General features: G+C 44.1%; 1 protein-coding gene across 9 annotated transcripts in view; it reads left to right on the forward strand.

Moving 5' to 3' along the window:
• Positions 1-12566: 12566 nt before the first annotated feature.
• LOC143923729 (uncharacterized) overlaps positions 12567-18562 on the forward strand; it is a 179262-nt gene continuing 173266 nt past the window's right edge. For all 9 annotated transcript variants that reach the window (XM_077447542.1, XM_077447547.1, XM_077447548.1 and 6 more), the window contains exons 1-2: positions 12567-12669; positions 14915-15244. In XM_077447542.1, coding sequence (XP_077303668.1) covers positions 12621-12669; positions 14915-15244 — 379 coding nt within the window. In that variant the 5' untranslated portion in view covers positions 12567-12620. The remainder of the gene's footprint in view (positions 12670-14914; positions 15245-18562) is intronic.

The raw sequence follows: 18562 nt of genomic DNA on the forward strand, positions 1-18562 counted from the left end.
AGAAAACAGGATTAACCAAAAAGAAAGCAAACCCAAGGTTATGTACATGGGGAAGCAGAGAGGAAGAGGCAAAGGCAATTTCATAAATCATGGCTCGGGGACCAATTATATGCTACAATTGTGATGGGGAAGGACACATAGCCAAATTCTGCCATCTTCCTGACCGTAGACTGGAAAAGAGCTTAGAGGCACCTCATGCTGATCCCAGTTCTCTGCCAAAAGCAGTGGATCAGGCATAGGAAAATGGCATGCCTGTATCAATCATGTTAAATAGGGGAGACAATGGTCCCGAGGCCAGAGTAAAAGTATTTTTTACAAGAACTCCCCTATCCTGGAGGAGAAACAAAATTAACCTGTTTAATAGATACTGGTGCAAGCTGAAGTGTTTTTAATATAGAGGACTTACCTCCAGGATTATTATCTACAAATGTTATCTCTGGTGTTGGCCTAACCGGGACATCTACTGATTTGGTTGAGTCCAAGCCACTTAAACTCAGGCTAGGACAGCAAACAGAAATTGTCACTAAAGTGTTAGTTTCAGACACAGTTCCTACCAATCTTTTGGGAGCTGACATTTTGAACCAGCATAGACTACACTCCCACAGGAGTCCAAGTGGTCAGTAGTCTGTCAGGAGAAGTTTTAAATACTGCGTGTGGAGTATTTTTAATTCAAGACTCCACGCCGCCATTTCCACCAGAATTGAAAGTGATTCCTGTTGAATTATGGGCCACCAGCAAATATGATGTAGGTCTGCTGGATTGCACCCCAGTCATGATAAAAATTAAACTAGGAGCCCATCTCCCACAGATTAAACAGTACCCACTGAGTATTGCTCAGATTGAGGGGATAAAGGATCAAATCACTCAAATGAAAGCAGCAGGGGTTGTTGTACCAATTAAGTCCCAAGTCAATACACCTCTTTTCCCAATTGCAAAGAAGTCAGACAAGAAGGGTGGGCAGGTGACATAGTGGTGCATGATTTGAGAGCCATTAACAATATAATTGAGGCATATACACCGATCATGCCCAATCCCCGCACTTTACTAAGTGGAATACCTGCCTCCAGCACCTGCTTTACAGTGATTGATCTTGCAAATGCTTTCTTTTTGGTGCCCCTGCACCCAGATTGCTGGCACCTTTTTTCTTTTACCAATGATGCCCAAAAATTTGCATGGACAAGATTGCCCCAAGGCTGTGTGAGTAGCCACTCTGAATATAATACTGCGTTAAAGCGAGTATTGGACCAATGGTCCCCCTCACACCCAAACACAGTTTTGCTTCAGTACATAGATGATTTGCTTATTTGTTCTGATACAAAAAACATTTGTAGCAGAGAAACAGTAAGCCTTCTCATGTTTCTCTATAACAGTAACAACAAAGTTAGCAAAGATAAGCTAAAATACTGCCAAGAGAAAGTGATCTTCCTGGGTCACTGCATTTCACATGGAATCCATCACCTAACCCCAGATAGAGTTAAAACTCCACAAAAAATTGAAAAGCTAAGAAATGTACAGCAACTACGTGCCTTCCAGGGCTTAGTGGGATATTGTAGGGATTGGATTCCAAATGCATCAGAACTTATGGCTCTTCTATATGAGGCTACCACTAGAAACCCTTTCAAACTCACATGGGACAATGAATTGCAGATGAAGGAGCTTATTAAAATTTTGTCTGAAGCTCCCGCCATTGGACTTCCTGACTATAATAAGACTTTCTCGTTGTTCTGTCATGAAGTAAATGGATTTGCTGCAGGTGTACTCACCCAGCTACATGGAGACAAACAGAGGCCTGTGATGTATGTATCAGCCTCATTAGACCCTGTCATCAAAGGCTCCCCCAGTTGTATGCGAGCCATAGCAGCCTGCATTTTGCTGCTAGACAAAGTAACGGAGCTTGTACTAGATTCTGCTCTGATCCTGTATGTGCCACATGCAGTACAGGAAATCATGAATCAAGTAAATACCAGACATGTGTCTGCCAGTAGATTTGACAAGTACCAGTCTGATCTTTTTGCTCCATCTAATTTAACAATCAAACAATGTGTTACTTTAAATCCGACTACTCTTCTTCTTATAATTGATGAGGAAGATGCAACAAATGGTACTGATGTAGAATCAGAGAATTTTTCTCATGATTGTATGGCTCTGATGGAGGTAGAAAGGGCCTCTGTCACACCAGCAAAAGATGAGCCTTTATCAGATTGTGACACACACTTATTTGTAGATGGTTCCAGATTTTACACCGATGATGGTCAGCCACACACAGGGTTTGCTGTAACCACTACAGACACCATTTTACATCAGGAAGCATTGGCACCCCAGATGTCAGCACAGGAAGCGGAGTTGTGTGCTGTAGTCAAAGCATGTCATCTCCTAGAGAATCAAAGGGGAAACATTTACACTGACAGCAGATATGCGTTTGGAATCGCTCACGATTTTGGGCCTATTTGGAAAGCACAGAATTTCCTGACTAGTGCAGGGAAGCCAGTGAGACATGCAAAACTCATAGAGCGGCTATTTGAGGCCTTTCAGAAACCAGCAGAAGTTGCCACCTTGAAGGTAAAAGGGCATGCAAGGGGAAATGACATGACAGCCAGAGGAAACGCTTTAGCGGACCAAGCGGCAAAGGATGCTGCCCTTATGGCATTTGGAGTCACACCCACTGTAGGGGTAGCCAAGGTAGTAGGGACAGATTCCCCTCATCAAGAGCAGTGGGATGTAGAAACTCTAATTCAGTTGCAGAACCAGGCCTCTGATGAAGAGAAGGATAAGTGGATCAAATGTAATGCTACCCAAAATCAGCAGGGCCTGTGGAGCGCTGACAACAGGTGGTGTCTACCCAGGAGTTTGTACCCAGTTTTAGAACAACTGGCACATGGCATCAGTCATCTTGCTAAGGGCGCGATGGTGGCACTTACTGACTGCTATTGGATAGCACCTGGATTTACTGCATTTGCAGCCATGTTTTGTGCTTCATGTCTCACTTGTGCTCTGTACAATGCAGGGAGGCCTGTCCATGTTCCCCAAAAGCATTCTCTTAAGCCAGATTTCCCTTTCCAAAGAATTCAAATAGACTACATTCAGATGCCCAGAATAGGCACCTATGAGTTCGCTTTAGTTTGTACTGACATGTGCTCAAGTTGGCCATAGTGCTGGCCGGTAGCCAAAGCAAATGCAAAAACAAAACCAAAGAAAATTTTGAATGAAATAGTTTGTAGATATGGAGTTCCTGAAACTATTGAGAGTGACAGAGGAACCCATTTTACTGGGGAAATAATGAAAGGTAATGGAATCCCTTCACATACAACATGCTTTCCATACACCTTATCATCCACTAAGTAGTGGTAAAGTTGAGAGACTTATTGGAATTTTGAAAAACAGATGTGCAAAAATGAAAGCAGATACAGGAAAAGGATGGGTGGAAGCTTTGCCATTAGCCCTATATTCTGTACGAACTACCCCTAAACCAGTGCTCGACAAAACCCGGTCGCCAGGTCGCATTGGCGACTAGAATCAGTGACCTTGCGCCTGGGGCAGCATAGCTGGGGGTATCCCGCCTCCGTGGACCCCCCCCCCCCCCGGCGCGATCGCGTCGGGCCGCGCCGCAGGCGGCCGGTAATTGAGCCCCCGGCTTTGATGCCTTCTGTGATTCTATGGTTCCTTCTGGAATCTGGCGCCCTCTTGTGGTGGCCGTTGGAATTACAACCAACAATGCTAATGGGATTGCCTCCAACACCGCTTTCATATATGCGTTCGCTTCTGCACGCAAGCTTGGCGAGACAGGGCGCATTTAAAACATTTTTTTTTCTTATTTTAACTTTTATTTTTATTTTTTTCACTGTTCTTTTAAAAAAAAAAAAAAAATGTGTGTCACTTTTATTCCTATTACAAGGAATGTAAAAATCCCTTGTAATAGAAAAAAGCATGACAGGTCCTCTTATATATGAGATCTGGGGTCAGAGAGACCTCACATCTCATATTTACACTAAAATGCAATTTAAAAAAAAAATTGTCGTTTGAAAAAAATAAAATAAAACAAAATGTCCCTCTAAGAGCTATGGGCAATGACTTGGAGACAGGTGGGGGGCTGGGGGCTATCTTCCCCTCACTCGTCTCCATGTCAGGCAAGGGACAGGTCCAGATCGCCATCACCGACCCGGCTCCTAACTTTTTTAGCTGGCTCCTAGATTCCAAGCAAATTTGTCAACCCCTGCCCTAAACAACCACATGGGCTGTCCCCCTATGAGATTTTATTTGGAGGGCCACCCAAAACAGGGCTATATTTTCCCCAACAGTTGCAGGCTTATCACTCTAGTCTGTTAGAATATGTTCAGATTTTGCAAAGAACTTTGAATAAAATACATGAAGGTGTTTATAAATCTATCCCTGACCCAGATTCTGTTTCAGGTATTCACAGAATCCAACCAGGTGACTGGGTGGTGGTCAAGCGTCACGTCAGAAAGCCGCTAGAACCAAAATTTGACGGACCACATTTGGTGCTTTTGACAACCGGTTCCGCAGTCAAGTTGTAAGGAAAACCCACCTGGATTCACGCCAATCACTGCAAGAAAATCCTGAAGTGATGATAACCTTTGAAAAAATTACGATGTTGTTCCTTTTCTTTTTGTTGTTTGTGAGAACTGAGACATGGAAAAATAACCCTTTCATCCAAATGTTAAAATTGTATGCAACCCATAGCAACGCTAGTGACTGCTGGATGTGTTCTCACTTACATCCCCAAACAGGAACAATACCCATGATAACAATGCCTCTCAAATTCACTGATCTAAACAGGACCAGAATAAATGGCTCATAAATCGTCTCCACAGCTAATGAGCACAGATCAGTAACTTTGATGGTTTCAAAACAGATAGACACTCCACAGATTTGTTTAAACATTACATGCCCGTTTAACACTAAATGTACACAGTTGGGCAATTCAGATTGCACCGGAGCAAAGATTACAGTTTATGGAGGAAACCATGGTCAATATTATTATATCCCAGATCCAGAACTAAATAGAACCCTTTATAGTACAAATTGCTCACAGTTCCCAATATGTTAAAATATTGGTTACCTGAGATTCCATATTATTGCTTCCAGTTTTTTAGGCTCAGGCATACCGTCTATACGTAGAGGGTTATATTATATATGTGGAAATAAAGCTTATGCCTGGCTTCCTACTAATGTTACAGGTACATGTTTTATTGGGAAGTTAGCACCTGCTTTGGCTGTTCGCAGAGATACAGTGCGAGCAGATCAAAGTCCAGAATACCCTTTCGTGTTCAGAAGAGAGCTGTTCACTGAAGGCGACATGGCATGGTCATGGTTCCCTTCCTGGACAGGATGGGGAATTGAAGCAATGAAAAGAATAAATAATTACACTAGAATTGTAGATGAGATTATTAACCTTACTACCACTGATATAGGTTTATTAAGTGAAGAAATGGTTCAGATTAAAAAAGTAGTATTAGAGCACAGATTAACGCTAAATTGTCTCACTGCAGCTCAAGGTGGGATGTGTAAGTTATTTCGCACCGACTGTTGTATATACATTTCTGATAATGAGGACATTATTAAAGGGCATCTTGCTAAGATAAGAGAACTACAGAATAAGGCCAGAGATATTGCTAAAGATGGATGGAACCCCTTTAAGGGTTTAGGAGGTTTTGGTGACTTTTTATATGGCATAGCAACATGGTTACAGAAACTAGGCGCTTACATTGTGATGTTCCTATTTCTAATATATGTTAATTACTTCCTCATCAGGCTGTGCCTCTGTGTGACTACCCACTGTACCAACAAATGGTCCACCAGCCCTGATGAACCCATTATTGTGAGAAAGTTAGGAGGGAGCTCAACAGGACGCCGTCTCTCTGCGCCAATGTAACAGGAGTTACCAGCAATCGGCTGAATGTAACGTGGAGAAGAATGGTGTCAAATAAACAAAAGGAGGGAAATAACATGGACATTCACTGTACTGTTCATTTAAGCACAAGAGACTCCATTTTGTTCTCACTGTTGAAATGTGTTCTGTAACCTTCACCTAACACACAGACACATCTCCTACTAAACACTCTACTCCCCCCTCCCTTCTCAATATTTTACTTTTGCAATTGTTCTATTAGCTAGCTTTTAATAGTATATTTCTATTTGTTAGCTTTTAATAACATATTTCTATTTGTTAGTTTTTAATAACATCTCACACCACCCCTTTCTTATCTTTGTATAAAATAACATGTAATAATAAATTTTGGCACTGAACGGACATTTTAAACACAGTGATTGTGTCCTGTGAATCTGTTCCTGCAGCTGCAGTATTAACTTTATTTTAGAGTCCCAATCAGAAATTAGTCATAACACTTATAATGAAGTATGTCACACATCATGTAGGCAGCTGGATCCTGACAAAATCTTCTGTAAGGCTGGATTCACACCTATGCATTTTTAGTGCTTTTTGCATTTTGCAGATTTGCAGTCCATTTACCATGGTTTCCTATGGAACACATTCTGTAGTGCAAATCTGCAAAATGCAAAAAGCACAAAAAATGCATAGGTGTGAATCCAGCCTAAAGGGTCCTCTTCCTGCTGCCAAACTTCTTCTAAGGGAGTTAGGCTGGATTCACACCTATGCAGTTTTAGTGCTTTTTGCATTTTGCGGATTTGCACTACAGTCCATTCAACATGGTTTCCTATGGAACATGTTCTGTAGTGCAAATCTGCAAAATGCAAAAAGCACTAAAACTGCATAGGTGTGAATCCAGCCTTATACCTTTTAGGTTGTCTGTGAGCTGCAGTGAAAAAGGTCCTATGGGGACCTGAATCCTCTTTTACCCTTATCCACTGAGAAAAATGTGCATAGTTTACACTGCATCTGTACTTTCATGCTCAGGTGAGGAAGGGAGGATGGTGGAAGACTCACATCCCAGTCCCAACGGGAAGCACAAGGCTGGTGAAAGTGCCTACTAGAGATGGGCCCGGGAGTGTTTGAAATGTTACGTGCTGATCCTTCCAAGAAGCCAACAATGCACGTGGCCTGCATGAATTGTGCAGCTGCGGACCAGGAAATTTCTCACTGCCTGTGATTAATCGTGTGCAGTGTTGGCTTCCTGGCGGGATTGGGCATGTGGGATTTCAAATATGTCCAAGTTCATTCCTATTGCCCTACACAATACCACCGGCGGCCACCGGGAGGTGAATGAAGGCCACTCAGGGACACAGGGGAATTCAGGTGAACCGTTGTCTTGGGTCACAAGGTGTCACCGTCTACTCAGGCGGATCACTGGCACTGAACCACGGAGGATCCGTAAATCAGAATGTGTTGCAGCCGCAGGCCGGAAGGTGTCACCGTCGATGAGTAACCACTTCTGGAACACAGGGAGCTTTGAGAACCAGACGTCACTTCCAGTCCGCGTTCTAATGTATTGTATAGGCACTTACCCCAGCGTTAAGCTCCCCGTTGGGACTGGGATGTGAATATTTTACCATCTGCCCTTCCTCACCTGGGTATGCAAATAGAATTTGCATTGGGCCATAACCTTTTTAATGTTTGACCTTTTATTTAAATAAATAAAATAAAGACGTGTTTTTTTTTCCACCTTGGCTACATTCATGCACTACTTGTTTGAAACACATTTGCATAGGAGCTCCATGATGTGAGTTTGTTTTCTCAATAGATGAGAGGGGAGGAGGAGTAACCTTAGCAATGTTTTCACTGTGGCTCATAGAAGACCCGACACCAATAACTCCCTCAGTGCTGAACGTCCATCACCAGGCAGAGGACCGGGCATCCTGCATGGAAGATTTATACAGGATTCAGCTGCCTGCACAATGTGGGATATACTGTACGTCATTACAGGTGGATTATTTGACTGCAGTCATTGTAAAAAATATATATTTGGGGCCAGGGGTGGACTGACAACTCATGGGGCCCCCGGGCAATAGGTGATTATGGGGCCCCTGGGCAATAGGCGATTATGGGGCCACACAGTATACACACATACAGTATACACACAGAATACACATACACACTGAAAAGGTACTGGAGAGGCGGGGCAGCTATAATCTTGGGATTTTTAAAAAAACACAGATTTTTACATACTGTCCCTGGTTTTATTGAGGCTGGTAACCCTGATGGGGCCCCCTAGTGGCATGGGGCCCTTGGGCAGTGCCCGGGTGCCCCAATGGTCAGTCCGCCTCTGTTTGGGGCATTCTGCATTGGAAAATTCCCTGTCTATTGTTCTGGTGATAAATTTGGTATTTTCCCTCACTTTCACATGCAGAGGTCCTAGCACAAATTTTATGTCAAAAATATAAGAAACAAAATACTTTATTGGGGTACATTCCACCCTGTACTGCGACGCAGCGCAGGAATACACTACATTACAATACAGTTCCAATCACACAATAAATACATTCACTCTGTGGTATGATGCCTAATGTGCTGTGCAGAGCAAAGTTCCCTGAACCATCATACATGATGCTGCTTACCCCAAAAGCATGTTGTGGCTCCTAAGGTACCACTGAAATATCTAGTGACAAACATGCAGTGCCTGAGTTAGACCCCTGTCCTGTACATCCTAAATGACACTGCAACTAAAACAAATCATGCAACATTTAAAAAAAAATGCAATAAGCAACAGTTGTGACAGAGAAGAGGGATAAGGGAAGGGAAAGAGTTCACAGGCCCACAGCTTTTTTTGAAGGCTATAAATGTAGTGCAGCGGTAAAATCAGTAAGACCCCTTTCACACTGGGGCATTTTTCAGGCATTTTTCAGGCGCTTTAGCTTGAAAAAAAGCGCCTGTAAAGCGATTGAAAGAATCTGCAACTGCAATCCCAATGTAAAAGCCTGAGTGCTTTCACACTGAGATCCCTTTCACACTGGGGCGTTTTTCAGGCGCTTTAGCTTTAAAAAAAAGCGCCTGTAAAGCAACTGAAAGAAGCCGTAACTGCAATCCCAATGTAAAAGCCCGAGTGCTTTCACACTGAGGTGCTGCGCTGGCAGGGCGTAAAAAAAAGTCCTGCAAGCAGCTTCTTTGCAGCGCTTTTGGAGCCGTGAATACAATGCTCCTAAAGCGCCCTTTCCCATTGAAATCAATGGGAAGCGCCTGTAAAACGCCTGAAAAGCGATATTGGCAGCAATGTTTTGTGGCCACTTTTAACCCCTTTATTTGGCCACTAGCAGAGGTTAAAAACGCCCCAATAACACTCGAAAAACGCTGGTAAAGCAATGATAGTTTAAGCGGTGCTTTCTGAGCTTTTTTCGGGCGCTGACATTGTGAAAGAGCTCTTAAAGCACTTGGGCTTTCACATTGGGACTGCAGATGAGGCTTCTTTCAAGCACTTTACAGGCGCTTTTTTTAACGCTAAAGCGCCTGAAAATGCCCCAGTGTGAAAGGGGTCTAAACAAATAATAGATAGCAAAAATAATAGCATTAAGAGAGGAAACTGAATTCCTCAATAAAACCGTATAGCAGTGAAAACAAGCGATAAAGCATACAATGTTCCAATAAATCCACCAAAATAGTTCAACAGGCATCAATAAAGTGTTGTCCTCTGTGATCCGCAATAAATGGCATGCGGGTGCAGGAACTGTGATGCTGAACCAAAAATGGCAGTGGAGGTATTGTGCCCCCCAAACCAAACAGTGTATTAAAACAGCTTACCAGATAGGGTTGACCACTGAATTATAGGTGATCAAAACACACAATGGGGAAAAAGGTCTCCCTCCGACCATACTGTGTCCATGTGATTCCAATAATACACAGAAGTAAAACCGAAAGAGCACACTCATAATGTAGTAAAGTAAAACAATTTTAATAACAAGGTAAGTATTGCACTCACAGGATGGAGAAGTCTAAAGGCTCAACGCACATCCATACAGCATTAACGACATTCCTACAGGCTTCTCTCTCAGCAGAAGTCCAACCGACCAATCGGAAGCAAGTAGCATGATGAAGTCACAGTCACAGACCATATCCTACGCATTTCATCATAGACAATGTCATATTTTCTAGCTCATCCCCAGACGACGTCATCTATGATAAAACCCCCCCATGCCGCCCACCTCCTCTATGATTCCTGGGCTCTCCCACTGGCAGCAAAGGACCACAATACATGTTGTTGGGATGGTGGGCAGGAGAATATTAAAGAACATCCCCCATGGCCATCCACATGTGAAAATCAATGATCAACATATGCCAATCAGTGCCCACAAATGGGCACTGACTGGCACCTCTATGGCACAATAAAAATGCATCAGTGCCACCCATCAGTGGTGCCATCTATCAGTGCCCATCCGTGCCTACCAGTGCCCACCTATCAGTGCCAATCTGTGCCACCTATCAGTGCCACCCATAAGTACCACCCAGTGCCCATCAGTGCTGTCTATGAGTGCCCATCAGTGCCGCATACTAGGGCCACCTATCAGTGACCATCATCAGTGCCACCTCATCGGTGCCCATCAGTGCTCATCAGTGCAGCCATATCAGTGCCCTTCATTGAAGAAGAAAACGTACTTATTTACAAAAATGTTTAACAAAGAAAAACTTTTTTTTTTCAAAATTTTCGGTCTTTTTTTATTCCTTGCGCAAAAAATAAAAATCGTAGAGGTGATCAAATATCACCAAAATAAAGCTCTATTTGTGGAAACAAAATTAAAAAAATGTGTTTGGGTACAGTGTAGCATGATCGCGCAATTGTTATTCAATTTGCGACAGCTCTGAAAGCTGAAATTTCACTTGGGCAGGAAGGTGTATAAGTGCCCAGTATTGAAGTGGTTAAGGAGTTTACAATCTGAGGTCCCTAACCAGGTCTGGTGCAAGGATTTTTGACTACACAGGCGAAGGTGCATTTTGGAGCCCCCCCATCTTTCTTCCCGCAACCACTTTCATACACTTTTGAGGGGTGACATTGAACTCCATGGTCCTTAAGTTGCATGAAAGTCAGACCAAAGTATTGCATGAACTACGTTGAAATTGCTACGACTTTAAGTTGCGCATACAGTATATGAATGATTATCATTGGAAAACCTAGGGAACGACTTGTCATGCGACTCTGATGTCCAAAGTCGCATGAAAAGTCACACAAGTGTGAATAGGACAGGTCTATATAAACAATTATCTGTGAACGCCAGAGGTAGAAAAACAAATTGAGCTGATCATTTTTGATACCATCATTATTTGCCCTCTTTTAGTGGAAGCATGCAGCTTTGAGGCTTAACAGATTTGGTACGTTTACTGAACACAGCCTCATCTTTTATTTTGTACAGATTTGAGGATTACATTGTGGTTGTGTTAATTAAAGCGGAGTTCCACCCTAAAGTGGAACTTCCACTCATTGGAACCCTCCCCCCTCCGGTGCCACAGTTGGCACCTTTCAGCGGGGAGGGGGGGTGCAGGTACCTGTCTAAATCAGGTATTTGCACCCACTTTCAGGCATAGACACAGATGGGGGTCTATGCCTCTTCCTGTCCCGGGATGCTGTCTGCTGGGACACACACGGTCCCAGAGACAGCGCGGACCATTTCCATTGCGCTGCGTGGCTCGTGCATGCGCAGTAGGGAACTGGGAAGTGAAGCCGCAATGCTTCACTTCCTGATTCCCTCACCGAGAATGGCGCCGGCAGCAGCCGAGAGCCAAGCAATTGCTCGACCTCGGCTGCCGACATCGCTGGACTCCAGGAAAGGTAAGTGTTCATTTATTAAAAGTCAGCAGCTGTAGTATTTGTAGCTGCTGGCTTTTAATAAAAAAATTTCGGTGGAATCCCTCTTTAAATTGAGTGTATTTAACTGCAAATATAGATTTGATAAACAGTTGCACATATATTATGCTCTTGCATATTTTCAGACAAATAGGTTGAAAAACAGGACAAAAAAAAGGAAAGTGAAACCCGTAGAAGAGAAAATAGATGCAGGGTCAGCATGACTAAAGGAGGAACAGGTCTGAGAAGGGTTAAATAAATAAGTAGTTAGTGGGGTAGGGGGGTAGTTTACCTGATCATTGTATTAGAGGTCAGATGGTCAGGGTGGAGCCACAAGGGGGTTTTGTGCAATCTGTTGATTGAAGAGTTCCCTCCCTCCTGCCCTGTATTCAGATTTTAAGGGGTAGTCTGGGTGGGGGACAATCCTGATGTTTCACGTTAAAAAAAAAAAAAAAAAAGTAATATGTTGCATTAGCTTGCAGGTCAAGGATTCAAGGGGGGGTTCAAGGATTAACCAGACTGTAGAAGAATTGGGGGCCCATCTAGGGTATGGCGCTCCCACCTGATTGGTTGTTGGTGGTTCTCCCAGGATCTAGACCCCCTGGGGGATAAAGCAAAATGTGGAAGTCGCAACATCTTCGAGCCGGATGGGGCACGACTGAGGACATGGTCGGTAATAATCAAAAATGTGATTTAAGAACACGCAAAGACCCCCTCCTGGTGTTAAAATTGTTTTGTTTTGTTATGTATTATTTTGTTAAATAAAAGGCCTGCTGTGGCCGTTAAAACCCATGTGCACGCAGTGTGTCGTGTTTTTATTATAAGTTCAAGGACTGTACGTTGATGAACCCTATAGTCACGGACATGGCATCAAATGGAAAGTGAAAGTATTTTTGTTCCGATGATTCATCTGTAAACATGCTGCTTGTCCGATTTCTACTTCTTCTTCTTTGTCTTCAACAAACAGGTAATTATACTAAAAATATTCTGCCAGTTATGCAGTCGGGGGGGGGGGGGGGGGGGGCAGTAAGAAGACTGTGAGGGTTTTGTTTTAGTGATTGTAGTAGTTAGAGGACACGGGTGGTTAAGTTTCCTTCCTAACCTGCAACAGAGCGAGCTGATCACACAGGAAGCTGTCCACATATCAGGAAAAAAATTGTGTGTAATCACATAACGTGTCTCATAAAATAATGTAACAATAAATATGAGTCTCTGTAAAAAGAAAATAGTGCGGTAATATCGGGGATGGACTGAAGCTGTAAAACTGAAATTTTCAGCATGTTAAAGTGGATGTAAACCCCGCTTTGTTATTTTTACCTACAGATAAGCATATAATAAGGCTTACCTGTAGGTAAAATGAATATCTCCTAAACGTGCACCATTTAGGAGATTTTAACCCTGCATGCAGCCTCTGACGTCATCGGCGCATGCGCTCTGAAGGTCTGGCATACCGGCCACTCACATCGCTGGAGCCCACAAACCCGGAAGAAATGCCAGGGGAACATGTCAGCCCTCTCAGTGGTGATCGGGCACTGCTGGGAGGGCTTCATTCTAAGGTAAGTATTTCATAATGTGCTAGTATACATTGCATACTAGCACATTATGGCATTGTCTTGCAGTTTTTTTTTTTGTTTTTTTTTCCTGCGATTTACAACCACTTTAACATTTTGAATAATCTAGGTTTTAAAAATGTCTAATCAAATCAATATCTCACTTGCAGTTATCCTTCTCTATGGTTCCACTGTATATAGGAACGTAACCACCTCTCTTACTCACTCTTGAGATGGACTATGGGATGTGTGGTGTGCATAGAGCAGTATACATGACCTGGGAGGGAAAAGGAGAGGTTTGGGAGCTCATAGAGGACTTTACAAGGAGGCAGGAAAACACAGTAAGAAACAATGTTTTGATATAGTTTACAGGGCATTAGGTAGTGGATGTGCATGGATTATTTTTGGAAAATAAGAATATGGTTTAGCGTCACTAAATCCTGATCCTGCCATATAGGTTGCTCAGGCACTTTCTAGTATGGAGTGACAACTATCTCCTAAGTGTGCTCCTTGTCACCCAGTCATGTGGACTTCAGAATGAAACTTTAAGTGCCCGTGCTGACACATTGTCCAGGCTTGGTTTGCTGCTATCACTGTTAGGAAGCCAGTCCTGAGCATTGATGTGTAGGTGCAGTAGGTGTAGACAGGAAGTGGCTGAAAGAGCCTGGAGGAGATCAACAGCACGGAGATGCAAAAAGGATGAAAAAAAAAAACCCATTGCAATGGTTTGTTATACACAGTACATCTAATGTCGTAAAATTAGGGTTTATATAAACTTTAAAGGGGTTGTAAACCCTCGTGTTTTTTCACCTTAATGCATCCTGGCAGAGACCGACCCCAGCCTTCTCGTTTTACTTACCTGAGCCCCGTATTTCTGTTGGCGGAGACGCGCTCTCCCTCTCTCCGCAAGGTCCCGGCTCTTCATTGGACAGATTGATAGAAGCGCAGCCATTGGCTTCCGCTGCTGTCAATCAAATCCAATGACGCGAGCGCCGGGGAGCGGGGCCGAGTCCTACATTTGTGTCTATGGATGCAAATGCGGGACTTGGGAGCGAGCCCGCAAGATAGCCTCCTCAGGAGATCGCTTCTCCTACGGGGTTATACGATGCGAGGAGGAGCCGCCGGGTGGGGGGGGGCACAGAAGACGAGGTTTGGGGCTACTCTGTGCAAAACGAGCTGCACAATGTAGGTAAGTATGACATGTTTGTTATTTAAAAAAAACAAAACAACAAACCCTAAGAGCTGGTTCACACAGCGGGCGATGCGAGGCGACACGACTCGCCTCGCCTCGCTCTCGCAAGTCGCCCCCCGTTCTGTACTACGGAACCGTTCTGAGAGGAGCGACTCGAGTCGCTCCGACTCAGAAAAAAGGTTCCTGTACTACTTTTGGGCGACCTTGGGGCGACTTGCATTGACTTCTATACAGAAGTCATTTGCAAGTCGCCGCTGAGGCAGGTCGCGGCCAGGCAAGTCGGAGTCGCCTCGCCTCGCCTGCTGTGTGAACCGGCCCTTACAATCACTTTAATGTTAGACACAGTAGCTGTGTAAACCCATAAGGATTTATCAGATGTCATTCCCTCTTTCTGGAATCACTCGTGACTTTTCTTTGCCATTCAAGTGCAAAAAGCTATTAACGTAATTCCAATGTTTATTATTCCACAGGTCACGCTCTGCAGCTGACTGCTCCTTCATCCCATCGAGCTATGATGGGGGAAGATGTGAACATTTCCTGCTCATTCACAATCAGTAACCCTCCTATCAATAAACCATTTCTTGCCATAACCTGGTACTTTCAGGCAAAAAAAATATTAAGTGTTCAGAACACAAAAGTGATAGCAACAGATCCTCGTATGTCCTATACAGGCCGGGCGGAGGATGGAATCGCTGATCTGTCTATATCAAACATCACTATAATGGACGGAGGGATCTATAAGTGCTCCATACTGTACACCCCAAAGAGGGAGGAGAAGGAGATCAGATTGGATATACAAGGTACAAAGTTCAACATATTTAACACATGCTTAGTATTTATAGCCCAAAAAAGTTAATTATTTCTCAATATTTGGAGTTTCAATAGTTCATGGTCAACCTCAGAAACACGGTTTACAGGAGTAAATACTATGTGAGCTTTGAACCTGTTTGGGTGCCAATGTTTTAAAACTCTGCTGTAGATCCCCAGCCATGAAGTGTGGTTCATTTCACCAGCTAATATATTCTTTAGTAATATAGGAGCCGGTGGGAGGAATCATAGTGCGCAGGTGTGATTTTTCACTTTTTTTTTTATTTATTTTTTATTTCAATGGAAAGCACAAAAGAAGAATGCCAAGGTGCAGCACACTGACAATGGCGGAACAAGGTCATTCAGTGCCCAGGGCAAAGATGCCAAACTGTGACACCCCCCCACCCAGGGGCGAACTGACAATTCATGGGGCCCCCGGGCAATAGGAGATTATGGGGCCCCCAGGCAATAGATTATGAGGCAACACAGTATACACACACACACACATACAGTATACACACACAGACACACAATATACACACACAGAATACACATACACAAACTGAAAAGGTACTGGAGAGGCAGGGCAGCTATAATCTCTGTATTTTTAAATCTGGCAGGCAACCCTGATGGGGCCCCTTAGTGGCATAGGGCCCCTCAGGCAGTGCCCGAATGGTCAGTCCGCCCCTGCCCCCATCCCCTTCCCAAGCAGAGCAGGAGGCAGAGCTAGTAGAAGCATATGCAGCACACCAAAACATATGTAATGGTTGCAGTGTGCATCAGTATTACTGTTTATATTTGTGATTAGTGTGATTGGTCATCACGATCACAAGGAATACAGACTCTTGGATTGTTCCATGCTGGTTTGGATCACAACAATTAATGGGCACACTGGCTGCTCAAGGGTGATTTCTGAAGTGCTGATTATAAATGTTGCTCTAGAACTAGAAATTGGCCTCACCACCATGTTTTTACAATACAAACCCAGACAACATCCTAGTTAAAGGAGTTGTAGTCAGAAGGTTTTTTTTTATATTAATGTATTCTATGCATTAAGATAAAAAGCCTTCCGTGTGCAGCAGCTCCCCTAATACTTACCTGAGCCCCATCTCTCTCCAGCGATGTCCACGAGGGTCAAGGCCATCCGTAACTCTCCCTCCTGATTGGCTGAGTCACAGCAGCGGCACCATTGGCTCCCACTGCTGTCAATGAAACTCAGTTAATCAATCAGGAAAGGGGCAGGGCTGAACCATGGCTCCAGGTCTGAATGGACACACAAGGCTGCAGCTCGGCTCGGGTGACCCCCATAGCAAGCTGCTTGACAGGAGGGAGGGGCCAGGAGAGCCGAAGAGGGACCCAAGAAGGGGAGGATCTGGGCTGCTCTGTGCAAATCCACAGCACAGAACAGGTAAGTATAACATGTTTGTTATTTTTATAGAAAAAAAAAAAAAACGAGACTTTACAATCACTTTAAGCAAAGCTTCCTTAACCTGGGTACGCCCAGATCAAAATGCTAAACTGTGCAAACTTTGATCTGTGTGTGGTCCTCCCTGTTTGGCAGGAGCCGCTTAAAACTGGCTGCTGCTTAATGGCCCTGCTGGAAAACCTCCTTTGATCAGTGGTCTGCAGCTAATGGCTGCAGGACCAATCAGTGTATTCAGGAATCTGTTAAAAGAGAATTATGTTTTTTTTGCAGATCCATACTTACCTAGGTGGATGCTGCATCTGTCCCCCTTGCCTCTTCACTGAGAACCGAGCAATTGAACACCGCTGATGGCTCAGTTCTCACAAATCCCTGAGCAGAGAGCTGCTGACATTCAATCAGAAGCTCTCCTCTCTGCTCCTCCACGCTCACTGGAGCGCTGAGCTGTGGGAGGGTGGGGAACGGCTCGCTAAGAGGCTGAGACAGCTATCAGTCCAGGCACCTGGCGGATCCAGACTCTCATTGTCGTGATGGACTGATCTGTGTGACGTCAGCGGAGAGCAGACTTCAGACTGCTCTCTGCTGAAAATAGATCACAGGAGTGCAAAAACGAAAATCACTCCTTTGACCTACAGGAAAAGCCCAGCCAAACAAGTTCAGGCTGGACATCTCCTTTAAGGCGCACTGAGCGCGCCGCCGTCAACGGCGATATGCCGCGCGTGGCGGCTCCCGTGCGCATGCGCGGGAGTGACATCATCGCAGCTTCGCCGAATGACAGCGGCGGAGCAGCGAGACCCACCGGGAAGATGGATGCGCCGGACTACAGGGGACAGCGGTGACTTCGCTGGCTCCTGTGTCAGGTAAGTGACACATAATGGACTACTATGCAATGCATAGTAGTCCATTATGCTTTACCTTTTGCAGGGAATGAAAGATGAAGTAACACCCATCAGGGTTTACTTTCTTTTTAAACCAGTCTGCCCAAATATGGATCAAAATCCATCTGGTCCCTGCTGAACTGGCCAAATTTCAATCCATGTATGCCCGCCCTTAGATTTTTTTTTTCCCTTCAGCCTGCTGGTTGAAAAAAAAAAAAAAAGCTAATAGTGTGTATACACAGCTTTAGACAATGTGTCAGGGTGTTTAATGAACTAGATGATAATAAAGATGCAGATTTGGCAGGGAAGACATTTGTCAACAGCACATGGACACTTGCCTAGTAGTACACATGGGACAAATGTTGGGCGACATTGGCTGGCTCAATAAACAGCCGACAGTCGGACCGTGTGTATGTCAGCCGGTCCCACAGAAGCTCAACGGGGGAGATCAGTGTACTAACATTGGACTTTTAGTACAGGGACTTCAACTGGAGCTGTCGGTTAAAAAAATAAATAAAAATATTAGTGTGAGGCTTAAGACTGCTCAGACATGGATTGATTTGTTTTTGAACATGCAGAGGCTGAAATGGATTCCCCCATCCACACAACTGAGCCTCCCACTGTGCTATTGTATTCTAGCTCCTACACTGTCCGAATACACTGATCAGCTCTGCATATAAATTTTTCCAAACGTGCCCACACGGACCTGCTACAGTGTGAACCTAGACTAAAGTCTGGTAAACACTACTCATTTTTTTGTTCAACCCAGGGCTGAATGAAAAAAAAACTGACAGCTCAGGAGGAGCCGCTGTACTAACTATGTTAGTAAAGCAATCTCTGCTTCTGTGCTATTGTGTTCCAACAGGAGGATGAGATATCCACGGTACCTACAGGTAAGCCTTATTATAGGCTTACCTGTAGTCAAAAGTGGTTGTAAGGGTTTACAACCAATTTAAGTGTCAGTGTGCATGTCTTTATTAGTTCCTTGGGGAACTTTGCTTTCAAGCTAT

Source organism: Lithobates pipiens, unplaced genomic scaffold (assembly GCF_037356315.1).
Source record: "Lithobates pipiens isolate NorthernLeopardFrog02 unplaced genomic scaffold, aLitPip1_a1.2 Scaffold_22, whole genome shotgun sequence".
NCBI lineage: Eukaryota > Metazoa > Chordata > Amphibia > Anura > Ranidae > Lithobates > Lithobates pipiens.